The sequence below is a fragment of the Microtus pennsylvanicus genome, chromosome 5 (genome assembly GCF_037038515.1).
Source record: "Microtus pennsylvanicus isolate mMicPen1 chromosome 5, mMicPen1.hap1, whole genome shotgun sequence".
In the NCBI taxonomy this organism is placed as follows: Eukaryota; Metazoa; Chordata; class Mammalia; order Rodentia; family Cricetidae; genus Microtus; species Microtus pennsylvanicus.
Genome location: NC_134583.1, coordinates 120,342,591 through 120,358,692, shown reverse-complemented (window position 1 = coordinate 120,358,692; position 16,102 = coordinate 120,342,591). Strand labels below are relative to the sequence as shown.

The 16,102-nt window shown below is 42.6% G+C and overlaps 1 protein-coding gene across 2 annotated transcripts in view; it reads left to right on the top strand.

Annotated features, from left to right (window-relative positions):
• Nucleotides 1–858: 858 nt before the first annotated feature.
• Nucleotides 859–16,102, top strand: part of Arhgap19 (Rho GTPase activating protein 19) — a 45,116-nt gene continuing 29,872 nt past the window's right edge. The window contains exon 1 of one of the 2 annotated variants that reach the window (XM_075974093.1): nt 859–936. In XM_075974093.1, coding sequence (XP_075830208.1) covers nt 881–936 — 56 coding nt within the window. In that variant the 5' untranslated portion in view covers nt 859–880. The remainder of the gene's footprint in view (nt 937–16,102) is intronic. The other variant, XM_075974092.1, reaches the window with a different exon arrangement.

Below are 16,102 nucleotides of genomic sequence, written 5' to 3'. Positions count from 1 at the left end.
TACGGCAGTAGTAACCCTAACTAAGACATAGATTTTTCCTTAAAACCTACTCATTCCTTCTTTATAGTTAAATCATATCTAGGTTATAATACCTAAGGCTACCTAATGAGCTTTTAAAATGCATTGCTAAGGGAATAACAAGAAGAAAAAGGTGTGTATACGTTTGGTGTAGACCCTCCTTAGCTTCTCCCCTGGAAGTTTTAGACCTGCTGTGGGGCGCTCTGGATACAAAGTTGAAGATATGGGACCCACTGTTCTTGCCTGACATTCTTGGCCTCAATCTTTCATTTTATAGAGTAACATTTGTGTGTGTGTGTATGTGTCAATGAGTTTACTTAAGGTTGCTTAGAGAAACATATGCAGTTTACCAGTGACTAAATACCATTGAAGAAAATGTCTTTCTGTCTCTCTTACAATCTATGGATCCCGGGTAAGTATGAGGGGTCATGAGCTTTTCCCCCTGCCTACAGAATTCAGGGATGGGCGGGGCCTCACAAGCCCATTCAAACGACTCCTAAAGTCACTTTCAAAATGGACAGTTTTGTATGTCTTAGATTTACTTATTGGGGTGTGTGTGTGAAAAGTGTAGACTGGGATTCCTGGCTATACCCTAAAAGTCATTGGAATTACACGGGTTAATCGAAACGGAAAAACTACAGCTCCCGGCACGTCTCGGGACAGTGTTCCCACCCTTTCTTTTGCTATGCACCACCAATGACAGTTAAATATTTGAATAGACCAATAATAGAATGAAACTGCTCATTTGTAGGCGGGGCCATAGGTTCATCCAATCGTAGGGGGCTCGAAGAAACATTCTAGCCAATCTAAGGCTTCGGGGGCGGAGCTTGAGGCGGGGCCGCGGACCGAAGTGCCGCGGAAGATGGCGGCTGAGGCGCTGAGTGGAGGGGAGGCACCGGCCTGCAACTCCGGCCGGAGGTGAGCCAAGTTCTCAGTCCCGCTGCCTAGGAGACGGGGCTGTGGGCTGGCGATGTCGCCGCCCTGCCCTTGAGTCACCGTGGCCCACAGGGCCGGGCTTTGTTCCTCTCTCCCGTGGTGTCAGCGCCGTCGCGCCTGCGGGGGCTGAGGCGCGTCGCTGCGGTCTGTGCTCCCGGCCGCGCGTGGAGCCCGCCCTCCGCTCTGGCTGCAGACGCCCGGTCAGGACCGGTACCTGCCCTGGCGCCGAGCGCTTTGAGTGGAAGCTGAAGCCCGGAGTGGGTCAGCGGACACCCCCGCTCCCCCAACGTCACTGGAGCTTTAAACGCCCTCCGGGGACATTTAAAGTCCCAGCAGGGACTTGAGTGACCGTGCCCCCAGGCTGGCTGACCTCTCTGGGCTTCAGTCTTCGTCTGTAAGTGGACATAGCAATGCCTATTTCAGAACCTGGACGGAACGACACAGTCCCTTTAGAGCGCCTGGCACCCAGCCTGGCAAATCAGTTCTGCTGTCCATGAAATTGTGACTTCATTCTTCTTTCAGGAAAGCCGAGTCTGTCCTCATTGATTACTGATATTGGGGACCGATTCGCTCCAACAGAATGAGGTTATTTATATTGTCTCAGCAATGATCAGTGCCATGCTTTGGTACCGATGGTAAGGAATGTGAGAGTCCAGGAATTTTGAGAATCTGGGTTTGTGAGCCTGGTTCTTCCCGAGCCCACCCATGTTTGGGTATCTGGAGGAGTTTCCTACTCTTTGACCTACCCTCACCCTGCCCCAAACTGTGCTGTGGGTTGATAAACGTCATTAGACCACTGTCACCCAACTCCGAAAGTCCTGAATTGTAATGAAAACGAGGACAAATGAAATACTGTTCTCCAGCCACAGGACTCTGAATTCCTGCGCAAGGCTACTGCCAACTGAACCAAAAATTTTAAACTGTTTACTACATGGTCAACACAACACAGTTTTATCTGACTCTGAAACCTTCTATTGCTGTTATTGAGACAGGTTCTTGCTAAGTAGCTAGGCTGGATTGGAACTCCCAATCCTGCTTCAGCTTCCCCTGTACTAGTTATTGCATATTGCATATTTGGGGTTCTTGTGAACTTATTTATTTACTTTGTTGTGTGTGTATGTGTTTGGTTGGTTTGTTTTTTGTTTTCCAAGACAGAGTTTCTCTGTGTAGCCCTGGCTGTTCTGGAACTTGCTTTGTAGACCAGTCTGGCCTTGAACTGAGAGATAGGCCTGCCTCTGCCTCTCTGCCTCTCGAGTGCTGGGATTAAAGGAATGTGCCACCACTGTCCTGCTTATTTATTTCTTTGAATGTAACCCAGCTTGACCCCAATCTTAAACTAATGAGTTTCCTGTCTCTACCTCCCAAGTGCTGGGATTATAGGCATATGCCACCAAGCCCAGTTTTATGTGGTGCTAGGAGTCAAACCCAGGACTTCATTCTGACTGAGCTATATTTCCAGACCCATTTAATTAATGGGGGCTTAATATTTTTTAATCTATTATCTATCACGTGTGTGTGCACGCACAGGTGCCACATTGCATGCCGAGGAGGTCAAAAGACAGCTCACAGGAATTCTCTTCTTCCAGCAGGTGGACCCGAGGAGCAAACTTGGATTGTCAGGCTTGGCAGTGAGTGCCTTCTTGAGCCACCTCACTGGCTGACCGCCTGGGTTAGCATTCATAGCTATGGTGCATACCTCTTTCTTTCTGGTGTCTTAGCTAGATCCTGAGGAGGCATTTGCTATATGAGAACAGCTCTGTGAGGTCAACGTGTTGTAGCAGTGGGTACAGGAGCAGCTGTAGATTCAGTACTGGACAGTAATGTGTATAGTTAATGTCTGTGGGGACTAAAGGTGCTTGTTCTAGGAAGGAAAGCCTAGGAAAAGGAGAGAGAAGGGAGGGATGACAGCTGTTTGTTAGACACGGACATGTTCAGGATCGGTTAGCAGGATTTTCTCACGTTGAGCCTCAGTAGTACTGGCTTGAGTTGGGCGTCCCCTGCATTTGGGGTGTCGTCACTGCTATAATCTGGAGAAGTTGAGCTTCATGACATTTTACTGAGCAAACTCATTAAGAACATATATCATGAATCTAAATTCTCCTTCAATCTGCATTTCTCTGTTTCAAATATCAATGACTTAACAGTCTGCTTAGTAAATACTAGCATAAAATTTTGAATTTGTAAAGTGCTGTTATTTAAAAACCTTTAAAAATAGCTAGGTGTAAAATTATAACTGTGTTCTGGGATTAGGAGGTTTAGAAAAGAGACAAGTTGATCTGGTGGAGGGGAGGTTGAATGTTCCTTTATTAACTGAAGTCCCCAAATGAGATTTTGATGATTCCATTCAATTTAGAAGAGACTAGAATTAAAATCTCATCTTTGGAGTTTAGTTTGTTATTTGTTAGGGGCCATTTAAAGAAAATTGTTATTACATATTGTTTTTCTTTTTATAGAACCTAATACTGTATTTACATTTGTGACGTAGTTGATACTGTATATCACAGTTTCAGGTACTGTGTGAGCAAACAAGCTCTGGGTTCTCTATTTCCCTTGTCCATTTTATTTTCTGTTTTTAATCTATTTGGTAGATAAAAACATACACAAAAACTACTAGATATGAGCCCAGAAGTGTAAAGAGCACTGTGAGCCTCCCTCCCTCCCAAAGTCTGTGTCACCAGTAACCTGAGCCCCATTGTGTGCGTCTACCATGTGCTCCTCCCATGCTTATCACCCCTACCTCTCCTTTTGTGGTGCTGGGGAGGTATCTGTTGCTGAACTATGTCCCCATCCCTCTCATTTTTTGCTTTAAAATCAAAATAGTTTAGGTAGGAGTGGTGGTGAACATTTGTAACCCTTGCACTAGTGAGGTTGAGGTAGGAGAAGCAGGAGTTCAAGGTCAGCCTCAACTTAGGTAGAGAGTTTGAAGCCAGCCTGGGCTACATGAGACCCTGTCTCAAAAACAAAATAAAAAAACCAAAACCAAAGTCCATCATCTTGGACAATGAATATATGCTATATAATAATTTCTGTGTAATAACTATCTAACAATAATAAAATTAAAATTTTAAAGAATTGAAGACCAGGTATACACATACCTGTAAATCTCAGCACTAGGGCAGTTGAGGCAGGAGGTTGGTGAGTTCAGCATCAACTTGGGCTAAAGTTAGTGAGACCTGTCTCAAAAAACAAGACAAAACATCAAAAAAAAAAAAAAACCCAACCAGCCAAACAAACAAACAAAAACCCAGAAGAAGCAAATAAAAAAAATCTCTCCAAACTATAAATTTTCATTGAAATCCTCCAAAGCAAAAGCACTGACTGATCCTTGGACAATATCCATCACTCTGGGTTTTGGAACACACAGATGTAGCCATAGAATTGCTTCTAGCATTAATTGCCTGGAGCTCTTGTCATTTAAAGTCTATAGAAAATAAACTTGCACTGGGTAGTAGTTCAAGCTCTCAGGAGGCAGAGACAGGAGGGTCTCTGTGAGTTCAAGGCCAGTCTGGTCAACAGTATGAGTTCAAGGATAATCAGGGCTACACAGGAAGACCCTGTCTTGAAGAAACCAACCCCCCTCCCAAAAAAAGAAAACAATCTTTGACTCTCCTTGTTTGAGGAGTGAGAGATTTAGACAGAATTGGATAGTGAGGGGAGCCTGTTAAAGAACTCCCCCATAGAACATTCCTCAAATAGAGAATTTTGATGTTACTTTAAAAAGATGAGTTTTATTTATGTGTACATGTGTATGCCTGTGTGAGTATATGCCACATGTGTGCAGGTGCCCATAACAGGACAGAAGAGGGTATTGGTTCTCAAGCTGTAGTTATAGGTGGTTTTAAGCTGTTTGATGTATGTGCTAAGAATTGCATTCCTGGTCCTCTGGAAGATCAGCAAGCACACTTAATCACTGAGCTGTCTTGCCAGTCCCTGATGTTACTTTAAAAGCACAACAGCATCCACACCTCGTTATTATGTGTCTATGCTGTGGCACACCGGTGGAGCTGGAAGACAGCTTTCAGGAGTTGGTTCATTTTTGTCATCAGATGTGTCCGGGGGATCACAGGTTGTCGTGCTGAGCCATTTCACTGGCGTGTCGGTGTTATTTTTGTAATGCAACTAGCTTCCTTCTCATTTTACATTGTTTTGGGGAAGGATATTATGAGAGATGTCAACCACAAGAGTAATGCCAATTCTTCTGACACTCAAAAATAATTACCAATAAGCCAATAAAGTGGTGGGATGCTCTGAGAAGTATAACTCAGTGTCTGAATTGAGAACATTACGTTGTCATTGAAGAGAACACACTCTTCCATTAGATTCCAGTGTAGGGGTAAGAAGGTAAGCTTAGCCCTGAATTCTTTCACCTCTGTTTTGTCAATTTTTGTTAAGTTGTTCTTGTAGCTTCAAATTAGTTTATGCTGAGATCAAATATAGGGGCTAAATACATTTTGCAAATAGTTGTAGCCTAGGAGATAGGTGTGAGTGTTGTGACTCAGATGGAAAGGTATCCTGGCGGTTGGGAGCCAAGGAATACCACAAAGTCACCACAAGCCTAACAGCTTACATCACTGCTCTAGGGAAAGGTTTCTGCAATATAACAACTCTGCTCTGACAGGAGAGGGTTTCCCCAGCAATGTAGAGAAGTGTGACAACTCTGCTCCACCAGGGCTAAGTTTCCCCAGAGAAAGTGTTACAGTTCTGCTCTGTCAAAGATGTCACATCTCACGACAGACTTCACTCCAGATTTATTGGGAAGAAAGAATCCAGGAGGTGGCTGCCTCTAGGATGAGGGAGTAGCAAGCAGAACAGTGTACAGAGTTTATAATATACAGGATTTCTTGATGGGGAACTTTCCAGGGTGGTTTGGGATTAATGGATTTTTGTGGCCTGATTCTGGAGCAATATCGGGGATTGTTGGGATTCTGCAGCCTGACTCTGGCAAGCTCAGGTGCGATTTCAAGCTCAGTCCTGGGGTCGTCAGGATCAGGGTGTTTTTCCTTGGCCTTTTATTTCACCATACAATAAGAGGTTCACCTTGACAGGGCAGTGTCTCTTAAGGGTTTACATGTTCTAATAGATTATTACTGTTCTGTGAAGCTGTGTGGTGCTGCTTATTGCTCTGGACTATTTCTTGTAGCTATAGTGTTATGATACGATAAGAGATTGGATCTTGGCAGTGGGTCCAAACCATGGCGGGTAGAGACAGATGGTGCTTGAAGGACAAACACGCCATGCAGGCAGAGCTTAGTGGGGAGTTTTTTTTGGGGAAGTGAATGGAGAGGGGAGAGAGAGAAAGGGAGTACAGAGAGACCTCGTGGGAAGAGAGAGTGAGTGGGAAGGAGGGAGGGAGGGAGGAAGGGAAGGAGAGACATGCAGAGAGAGGAAGAGGTAGGCAAAGTTTTGCCTGTTAAAGGGACAGGGTGCTGCCTGCCATGCATGCAGGGGTGTTGTGTGATATTTTACTCTTTTGACTGTTTGGAGAGCCCACCACCTAGCTCCCAAATAAATCATACATGGAGGCTTATTCTTAGTTAGAAATGCCCAGCCTTAGCTTGGCTTCTTTCTTGCCAGCTTTTCTTAAATTATCTTGACTACCACTTGCCTCTGGGCTTTTATCTTTCTCTGTTTCTATATATCTTACTTTACTTCTTTCTCTGTGGCTTGCTGGGTGGCTGACCCCTGATGTCTTCCTCCCCTTATTCTCTCTTCTTTGGTTCTCCTTCTATTTATACTCTCTGCCTGCCAGCCCCACCTATTCTTGCTCCTGCCTCATTATTGGCTGTTCAGCTCTTTCAACCATCAGGGGTTTTAGACAGGCATGGTAACACAGCTTCATAGAGTTAAACAAATGTAGCATAAACAAAAGCAACATATCTTTACATCATTAAACAAATGTTCCACAGCATAAACAAAAATAATACACCTTTTTTTTTTAAGTAATACACCTTAAAATAATATTTCCTAACACAGGGGTAACGCAGGGACGATGCCCTCTGCCAGGTCCCCAAGGGGCGGGGCCAGGTGGGCCTGGATGCAAACATTCCCTTTTTAATTTATTAGAAAAGAGTAAGAGCTGGGTGGTGGTGGCGCATGCCTTTAATCCCAGGACTCAGAAGGCAGAGGCAGGCGGATCTCTGTGAGTTCGAGGTCAGCCTGGTCTAGGAGAGCTAGTTCCAGGACAGACACCAAAGCTACACAGAGAAACCCTATCTCAAAGAAAGAAAGAAAAAATAAAAAAGAGAGGACTTTGGTACTTTATTTCTTTTCTGATAGGTCCCAAATAAAGTGATATACTTAACACTACATTTCAGAGCCTCTTAAGGTTGAAAATGCATCAAGAGAGTATGTACTTCTCACAGGTGGTAAGTCAGGCTTAGACAACTTTAAATATAGCTTGTACCTTGTGAAATGCTGCCAAGGTTGTTCTTAGAGAACAAATCAAGTTAAGCAATTCGCCAGGGAGGAAACATTTAGTTTTGTGGGTTTACAGTTTCGACAGGAGTCAGCCAGAAGATCCAGCTACAGGATGCTGCAGTTTATTCCCTGGAGCTGTGTGGGTTCATGGCTTCAGTGCCCTCACAAGTACTTGCATTTCATTTTTCTTTAATTGATTTTTCAAAGGTGGATCCTCTTTCCAGCCCATTCCAAGTGTATCGTTTTACAGGCAGAGTACCATCTAGTGGTAAAAGAAATCACTATAGACTACAACCAGGATGTAAAATGACTTTGGGCGCTGCCGTTCTTGGAGATAGCTGCTTATCTGTTTGTGTACACACCCAATTATTCATTTTCCTGCTTCTAACCATATCTGTGCTTTTAAATTCAGGTCCTCATGCTTGTGAGGCAAGCCACTGAGTTATCTTCTCGCCCTCTCCTTGCTCAACTTGTTATAATGTTTTTATTTTTTGTTCTTTGTTTAGGCAAGACAAGGTTTCTCTGTGTAGCCTTGCCTGTCCTGGAACTCACAGAGATCCGCCTGCCTCTGCCTCAGCCTCCTGAGTGCTGGGATTAAAGGTGTGCAATACCACTGCCTGAATAATTTCCTTATTTTTACATTGTGTGGGGTGTTGGTGGTATACACTTTAGGCTTGGAGTTCATTCTAGCACTGAAGAAGGGATTTTTGAATTCTGATGTTCTACAAAGCCTGAAAACTAAGGTGTGTTTTCAGAATACCAGAAAAGGTTCGCAAGAGAGATGGAAGGTCCGCCATTTTTGTCATCTAAATCATTCAGGTTTAGGAAAACAATGGAGCCAGGCATAGTGGTGAATGCCTTTAATCCCAGCACTTGGGAAACAGAGATAGACGGATCTCTGTGAGTTTGAAGCCAGCCTGGTCTACAGAGTAAGTTCTGGGACAGTCAGGGCTACACAGAGAAACCTTGTCTCTAAAAACAACCCCCCACTCCAGAAAAAGGAGGAAATTATGTAGTGTGGTTTTTTTTTGTCATATTGTTATTTATTTTTGCATTGGGTGTTAAAGCCAGGGCCTGATATATCCTTTACCTTGGAGCTTCATTCCCAACCCCATTATTCTATTTATGTCACTTGTAGCAAAATTTAAACCCAAATTACTTCGTTATCTGTAGATAACTGCACTTTTGTTTCTGGCCACTCAGACTTGAATAATCACACAGAAATTATATTAATTACAACATGGTTTGGCCAATGGCTCAGGCATATTCCTAGCTAGCTTTTACATCTTAAATTAACCCTTTTCTATTATTTTATATTTTACCATGAGACTCATGGTTTGTTACTTCACATCTTGCTTCTTGGGCGGCTACATAGTGTCTCCTGACTCTGCCTTCTTTTTCCTTGCATTCAGTTTAGTTTTCCTACCTAGCTATATTCAGTCCTGCTATAGGCCAAAGCAGCTTCTTTATTAACCATTGGTAATAAAACATAGTAATAGCATACAGAGGGGAATCACACGTCAGTTAAAAAGCAAAACAACAAAAATCTCCCACAAATCCACAAGAACCCTCCAACTTTGTCATGAAATGTCGCTTTATGTGTAGAGTGATGCTTTACCCCTCAGCCCAGCAGATCTTAACATTTTGCCACATTAGCTTCAAACCCTCCTCACTTTTCATAGCTCAGTTATTTATAATGGCAGCATTAGTGCCTGGAAAGGATGATCTTCAGGTTTCCTCCTCCCAAGTGTTGGGGTTACGGATATGGTTTATAATCTCAGTACTTGGAGAGATAGCTGGATCCTTGTACTCACTGGCCAGCCATTTTTGGTGAGCTCCAGGTTCAGTGATACCCCCCCTTTTTTTTTTAAAGTGGAGAGAGAGTGATAGAGAAGGATACCAGTAGTCAACCCCTGGACCCCACATGTGTGCACATGGCCAAATGTGGCCAAATGCACCTGTGCACACATATGTGCCTGCTCCCTACACAAAATAAAACAAATTAAAGAAATTGGGTTTGATGGTACGTGACTGGAATCCCCTGCACTTGGGAGGTAGAGGCAGGGAGATCTTGAATTCATAGTCAACCTTGGGCTGCACAAGGAGACCCTGTCTCATAGGAACACCCCCACTCACCAATGAACCAAAACAATCCCTTAAAAATTGAAAGTGTGGGGCTGGAGAGATGGCTCAGCATTGTCTGTTCTTCCAAAGGTCCTGAGTTCAATTCCCAGCAACCACATGGTGGCTCACAACCATCTGTAATGGGGTCTGGTGCCCTCTTCTGGCCTGCAGACATATACACAGACAGAATATTGTATACATAATAAATAAATAAATATTTAAAAAAATTGAAAGTGTGTGGGGGCTGGAGAGATGGCTCAGAGGTTAAGAGCACTGACTGCTCTTCCGGAGGTCCTGAGTTTGATTCCCAGCAACCACATGGTGGCTCACAACTGTTAAGAGATCTGGTGCCCTCTTCTGGCCTGAGGGCATACATGGAGGCTGAACACTGTGTATATAATAAAAATAAACAAATCTTTAAAAAAAAATTGAAAGTGTGAGCATTGGTTAGTAGGATGTTTCCCTCGGTTTGAGTTTCATGTCTTACAGGAATGAATATTGTGGTTTGAATGAGAATAGCCCCCGTAGGCTCATATATTTGAATATCTCGTGCCTAGCTGGTGGACTGTTTAGGGAAGGATTAGGAGGTATGACCTTGTTCAAGTAGCTGCTGCAGCCTTATTGGAAGCGGTATTGTTACAGGGAGTGGGCTTTAAGATTTCAAAAGCCCATGCCAGGCTCAGTGTCTTTCTCTGCCTGCTGCTTGTGGATTAGGATGTAAAACTGTCAGGTAGTGTTCTAGTCCATGCTTGTCTGCTTTCTATCATGATGATGATGAACTAACTCTCTGAAACTGAAGCAAGCCCCCAAGTCAATACTTTCTTCTTTTTAAAAAAAGTATAATTTATTTACTTTTATTTTATGTTCATTGGTGTTTTGCCTGCATGAATGTCTGTGTGAAGGTCAGATCTTGGAGTTATAGATGGTTGTGAGCTGACAGTTGTGGGTTCTGGGAATTGAAGAATAGGCAGTGCTCTCACTGCTGAGCCATCTCTCCAGCCCCTGTAAATGCCTTCTCTTTCTTTCTCTCTCTCTCTCTCTCTCTCTCTCTCTCTCTCTCTCTCTCTCTCTCTCTCTCTCTCTCTCTTTCTTTTAAAAATAAGAGTTGCTTTGGTCATGGTGTCTTATCACAGCAATAGTACAGAAATTAAGATGAAGATATTCCTTTACCTTTAGCTATCAGACACTGAGACAAAAATGAACCCCATGAAATTGGAATTTCCCCTGGAATCTCATCTCCTGTTGGGAAGAAGGAAGGAAGTGCTGAGGCCATGGTGCCAGCTAGAGGGGAGCATAAGTCCTTATCAACTTGTCAGATCACCTTGTGGGGGAGACTGGAGCCCAGACAATGGTGATGGGTGGGACTACACCTTGTCTTAGACTGCTTAATTGTGCATACCACTTGCCTTCTATTTAAACCTTAACCTTGCTGGGTGGTGGTGGGGCACATTTGTAATCCTAGCACTCAGGAGGCAGAGGCAGGCGGATCTCTGAGTTTGCGGCCAACCTGGTCTACAGAGCAAGTTCTAGATAGTACTACACAGAGAAACCCTGTCTCCAAAACAAAAACAAATAAAACAAAAACTTAACCTTGTGTCATAACCTGTAAATGAAGACTGCACCTTCGTTTCCTGGCCACCCAGACATGAATAATCACACAGAAACTATATTAATAATATATAAAACATAATTATATATTATTATATGATTTATAGTATAATATAATATACTACACTGTTTGGTCTATTAGCTCTGGCTTCTTATTGACTAACTCTTACATCTTAAATTAACCCATTTCTTTTTTTGTTTTCTCTTAATGTATTATTATTATTATTTTTTTTGGTTTTTTGAGACAGGGTTTCTCTGTGGCTTTGGAGCCTGTCCTGGAACTAGCTCTTGTAGACCAGGCTGGTTTCGAACTCACAGAGATCCGCCTGCCTCTGCCTCCCGAGTGCTGGGATTAAAGGCGTGTGCCACACCGCCTGGCTTAATGTATTTTTTAAAAATATTTATTTATTTATTATGTATACAATATTCTGTCTGTGTGTATGCCTGCAGGCCAGAAGAGGGCACCAGACCTCGTTACAGAAGGTTGTGAGCCACCATGTGGTTGCTGGGAATTGAACTCAGGACCTTAGGAAGAGCAGGCAATGCTCTTAACCTCTGAGCCATCTCTCCAGCCCCTAATGTATTTTTTAAAATATTTATTGAGCTCTACATTTTTCTCTGCTCCCCTCCCTGCCTCTCCCCTCCCCCATTCAGCTCTCTCCCAAGGTCCCCATGCTCCCAATTTACTCAGGAGATCTTGTCTTTTTCTACTTTCTACTTCCCATATAGATTAGATCTATTTAAGTCTCTCTTAGTGTCCTCTTGGTTGTCTAAATTCTCTGGGATTGTGGTCTGTCGGCTGGCTTTCTTTGCTTTATGTTTAAAAACCACCTATGAGTGAGTACATGCAATAATTGTCTGTGTCTGGGTTACCTCACTCAAAATAATGTTTTCTAGCTCCATCCATTTTTCTGCAAAATTCAAGATGTCATTATTTTTTTCTGCTGTGCAGTACTCCATTGTACATTTTTCTTATCCATTCTTCGGTTGAGGGGCATTTAGGTTGTTTCCAGGTTCTGGCTATGACAAACAAAGCTGCTATGAACAGAGTTGAACACATGTCCTTGTGGCACGGTTGAGCATCCTTTGGATATATACCCAAAAGTGGTATTACTGGGTCTTGAGGAAGGTTGTTTCCTAATTTTCTGAGAAATCGCCACAATGACGTCCAAAGGGGTTGTACCAGTTTGCATTCCCACCAGCAATGCAGAAGTGTTCCCTTTTCCCCACAACCTCTCCAGCATAAGTTGTCATCAGTGTTTTTGATCTTGGCCATTCTTACAGGTGTAAGATGGAATCTCAGAGTTGTTTTGATTTGCATTTCTCTGATGACTAAGGATGTTGAACATTTCCTTAAGTGTCTTTTAGCCATTTTAGATTCCTCTGTTGAGAATTCTCTGTTTAGGTCTGTACTCCATTTTTTTAAAAATTGGATTATGTGTTATTTTGGTGTCCAATTTCTTGAGTTCTTGTATATTTTGGAGATCAGACCTCTGTCTGACATGGGGTTAGTGAAGATCTTTTCCCATTCTGTAGGCTGTCGTTTTATCTTGTTGATCGTGTCCTTTGCTTTACAGAAGCTTTTCATTTTCAGGAGTTCCAAAATTAATTCGTTTCTATTAATCTATGTATCACCATGAAGCTGTGGCCTACTGGTAAGGTTCTGGCAGTATCTTTCTCCTTTGGCAGCTACATGGCATCTCCTTGACCTCACCTTCTATTTCTCTACATCTTTTCCAGCCTGGCTATATTTCTGCTCTGCTATAGGCTAAAGCATCTTTATTCATTTACCAATAAGAGCAACACATATACAGAAGGACCTCCCACATCAATGACCCCTGAAGATGAACCGGGAAGGGGTATGTCACAGTACAGTACCTGTTTTTCTCTTTATTTTGGCCACATTGAATCAGTCTCTGTTCTTCACTATTTGTGTGTTTAGTTAGCCTGTTGAAGACAGGGCTGCCAGGGCCCAGGCTATGACCCTAACAACTAAGGTAACACCAGCACTTCAATACAACAAACAAATATATAATAGAACCTCACAAGTGGAAAGTGTTCCCATTCCTTCAGAGGCTTTGTGATTTTATTATGGAGAATACATATAATGTGTGTGTATATACAGCCACATGTCCCGTAGAGCCTATGTAGAGGTCACAAGGAGAACTTTTCTCTCTTTCCACTCTTACATGGTTTCTAGGGATTACAACTTGAGTTGCCAGGCTTTCATAGCAATTTCCATTATCTCCTGAGCCATATCACTGACTGAAAATTTTTAATGCAGGTAAATATGCAACATTTTCTTTGTGGATTATGCTTTTATATCTTACCACTTAGGCTAGATTGGCTGGTGAACCCCCAGGGACTCTCCTTTCTTCTTTACCTCTTCAGTACTGGGATTACAAGTGTGTGCAACCACACTGGTCACTTTTATAGTTTCCAAGGATCAAATTTATGTTATCTGGCTTGACAGCAGGTGCCTTTATCCAATGAGCTCTTGTCTGCATAAGAAATTAAACAACATCCACTTTTGATTTCTTCCTGTCCACCTCCATTAGTCACTGTTAGGCCTCATAGTAACTGGCTCTTAATGTGCTTGCAAGATTGAGTTTTCTTTACCTTGGTTAATTTCTTCTTAAATACTGTTTTCAGGGCTGGGGATATAGCTTGGTGGTAGAGTGCTCTCTTAACATCCATGAAGCTCTGGGTTCTATCTTCAGCACAGTGTAACACAGACCAAAAAAAAACAATGAACACTTGCCCCACAGAAAATCCTCTCCCCAGGACTGGAGAGATGGCTCAGAGGTTAAGAGCATTGACTGCTCTTCCAGAGGTCCTGAGTTCAATTCCCAGCAACCACATGGTGGCTCACAGCCATCTGTAATGAGATCTGGTGCCCTCTTCTGGCATGCAAGCATACATGGAAGGAATGTTGTATACATAATAAATAAATAAATCTTAAAAAAAAAAAAAGAAAATCCTCTCCCCAAACAAAACACCTGGTTCCTAAAGTTTCTTTTTTCCCCTTTTTCTTTTCTTTCTTTTTTCTTTTTTAGCATTTTTTTGCTTCATGTTTAGATCCATATTGTCTCGAATTAAAAATATTATTTGTTAACTGCTTCATATATTTATATAATTTTGATCATATCTATCCTCATTACCCTCAATTTATCCCATTCCTCCTGAACATCTTATTTCCCACCAGAATCTCCTCACTTTTCTACCCCTTTCTCTCTGTTAGTGTGTTAGTGTTAGGAATTAGGGCTGTTAATGTGAGCATGGGTGAGGATTTATTTACCAGAGCATGGGCCACTTGCATTGACTACAGCACTGAAGAACTGTCCACTGCAAAACAGCTCTCTGACCAAGGCTAAGAGCAGCACAATCTATGGGAATGGACATAAATAGTTAGAAGGCAACATGACAGCATGTTCATTTAGCAAAACCACAGCAGTAGGTTCCTCCTAGGGCCCGTGTCCTTCCTATGTGGAAAAGGGTTCAAATCAGAAGACAGTTGTCTACTTCCTTAAAGTCATGTTGCTGTGTTCCCAGGGCCATATCTTGCCTGGCATGTCAGCATTGGAGCATGCAGGGTCATAGGTTAAGATGCTGGTGATTTTTCTTCCCCATACACCTTCTGAGCAGTATGAAATCTAGCTGCAGGGAAGAAGCTTCCAGCCCAGTTCCAACCTAATGTCTCTTCAGTCTTACAACCAAGGTGTGTGGTGTTTAACAAAACAATCTATTAGCAATAGCTTTTATTGTTCTGTGGCCTCTGGTGTCTCTCTGACCAGTGGGAAGTATCCCACATCTGGCTCTGGGGTTTTCATTTAATAACCTGTGCTGGACTAGAGAGATAGTTAAGGAAGTTTGGTTCCCAGTACCCATGTCAGGTTACACACAACCACCTATAACTCCAGTTCCAGAGGATTCTATTGACTGTGGCCTCTGGGCCACTGCGTGCAGACTCACACAAGCACACACATATACACACATGAAAAAAATCTTAAAAAAATGTGGCTTCTGGAAGCTGGAATTTATTTTTTATGTATGTTGTAGAGATTACCCCTCCTCCGTATTATAAACACACCAGTCTATGCGCTTATATTATGTGATATTTCATTCGCTATAACCTGCAATGTAGAAGTGAGGGGAAACTGCTATTGACTTCATCAGAGACTGGCAAGTACAAGTAGCTAGTCTAGTTTTTAATTCTGGTTTGTTCCTCCTTACAGAACAGTGCTCAGAATCTCAGTAAGTACTGCCTTTCAGGCCCCATAATATGTCCTTGTGCCTCCTACATGCCTGGAATTTGTGTAGGCTGCACAGGGACCAGAAAGGAGAGTTCTTTGTCACAGCAGGAGAAAGCTTTGTCCTCTCTCCTGCACTTAGCAATGCCTCATCAGAAGCTTTCGGCGTTTATGTAAGAAGTTTAATTTTTCTTGAACTTGGGTTTACTTAGTTTTACACTTTTGTTGACTAGGATGTTGTCTTTCTTAGTACTAGAAATGTCTAAATGTCTTATGATAAACACATTCTTTGATGCTGTTAGCTTTGTGTTGTGGAAGAAGTGATTAGTGGGCTTTGTAATGTGGGGAACCTCTTACAACTGTCTTCCATGTCTTCAACTTTGTAATGTGGGGAACCTATTACAACTATCTTCCATGTCTTCAACTTTCTTCCTTCTTAAATTATTTTTGTCTCCAAAGATCTTGTACCAGGTGCTCCATTCGGAAAAGGTGAGGAAGAGGCTAAAAAATAATTTGCTTACAGAAAAGTGTGGCATAGTGAGAGTGAATGAACATGGGAGGAGAGTGGGGTGGGCACAGAGGGTAAAGTGAGTGAGATGATTTATGCTTCACTTACACATTAGGACTTCCAGTGGATCTTTTTTCTAAGCCATTTTTTTTTAAAAAATATTTATTTATTTATTATGTATACAATGTTCTGTCTGTGTGTATGCCTGCTGGCCAGAAGAGGGCACCAGACCTCATTACAG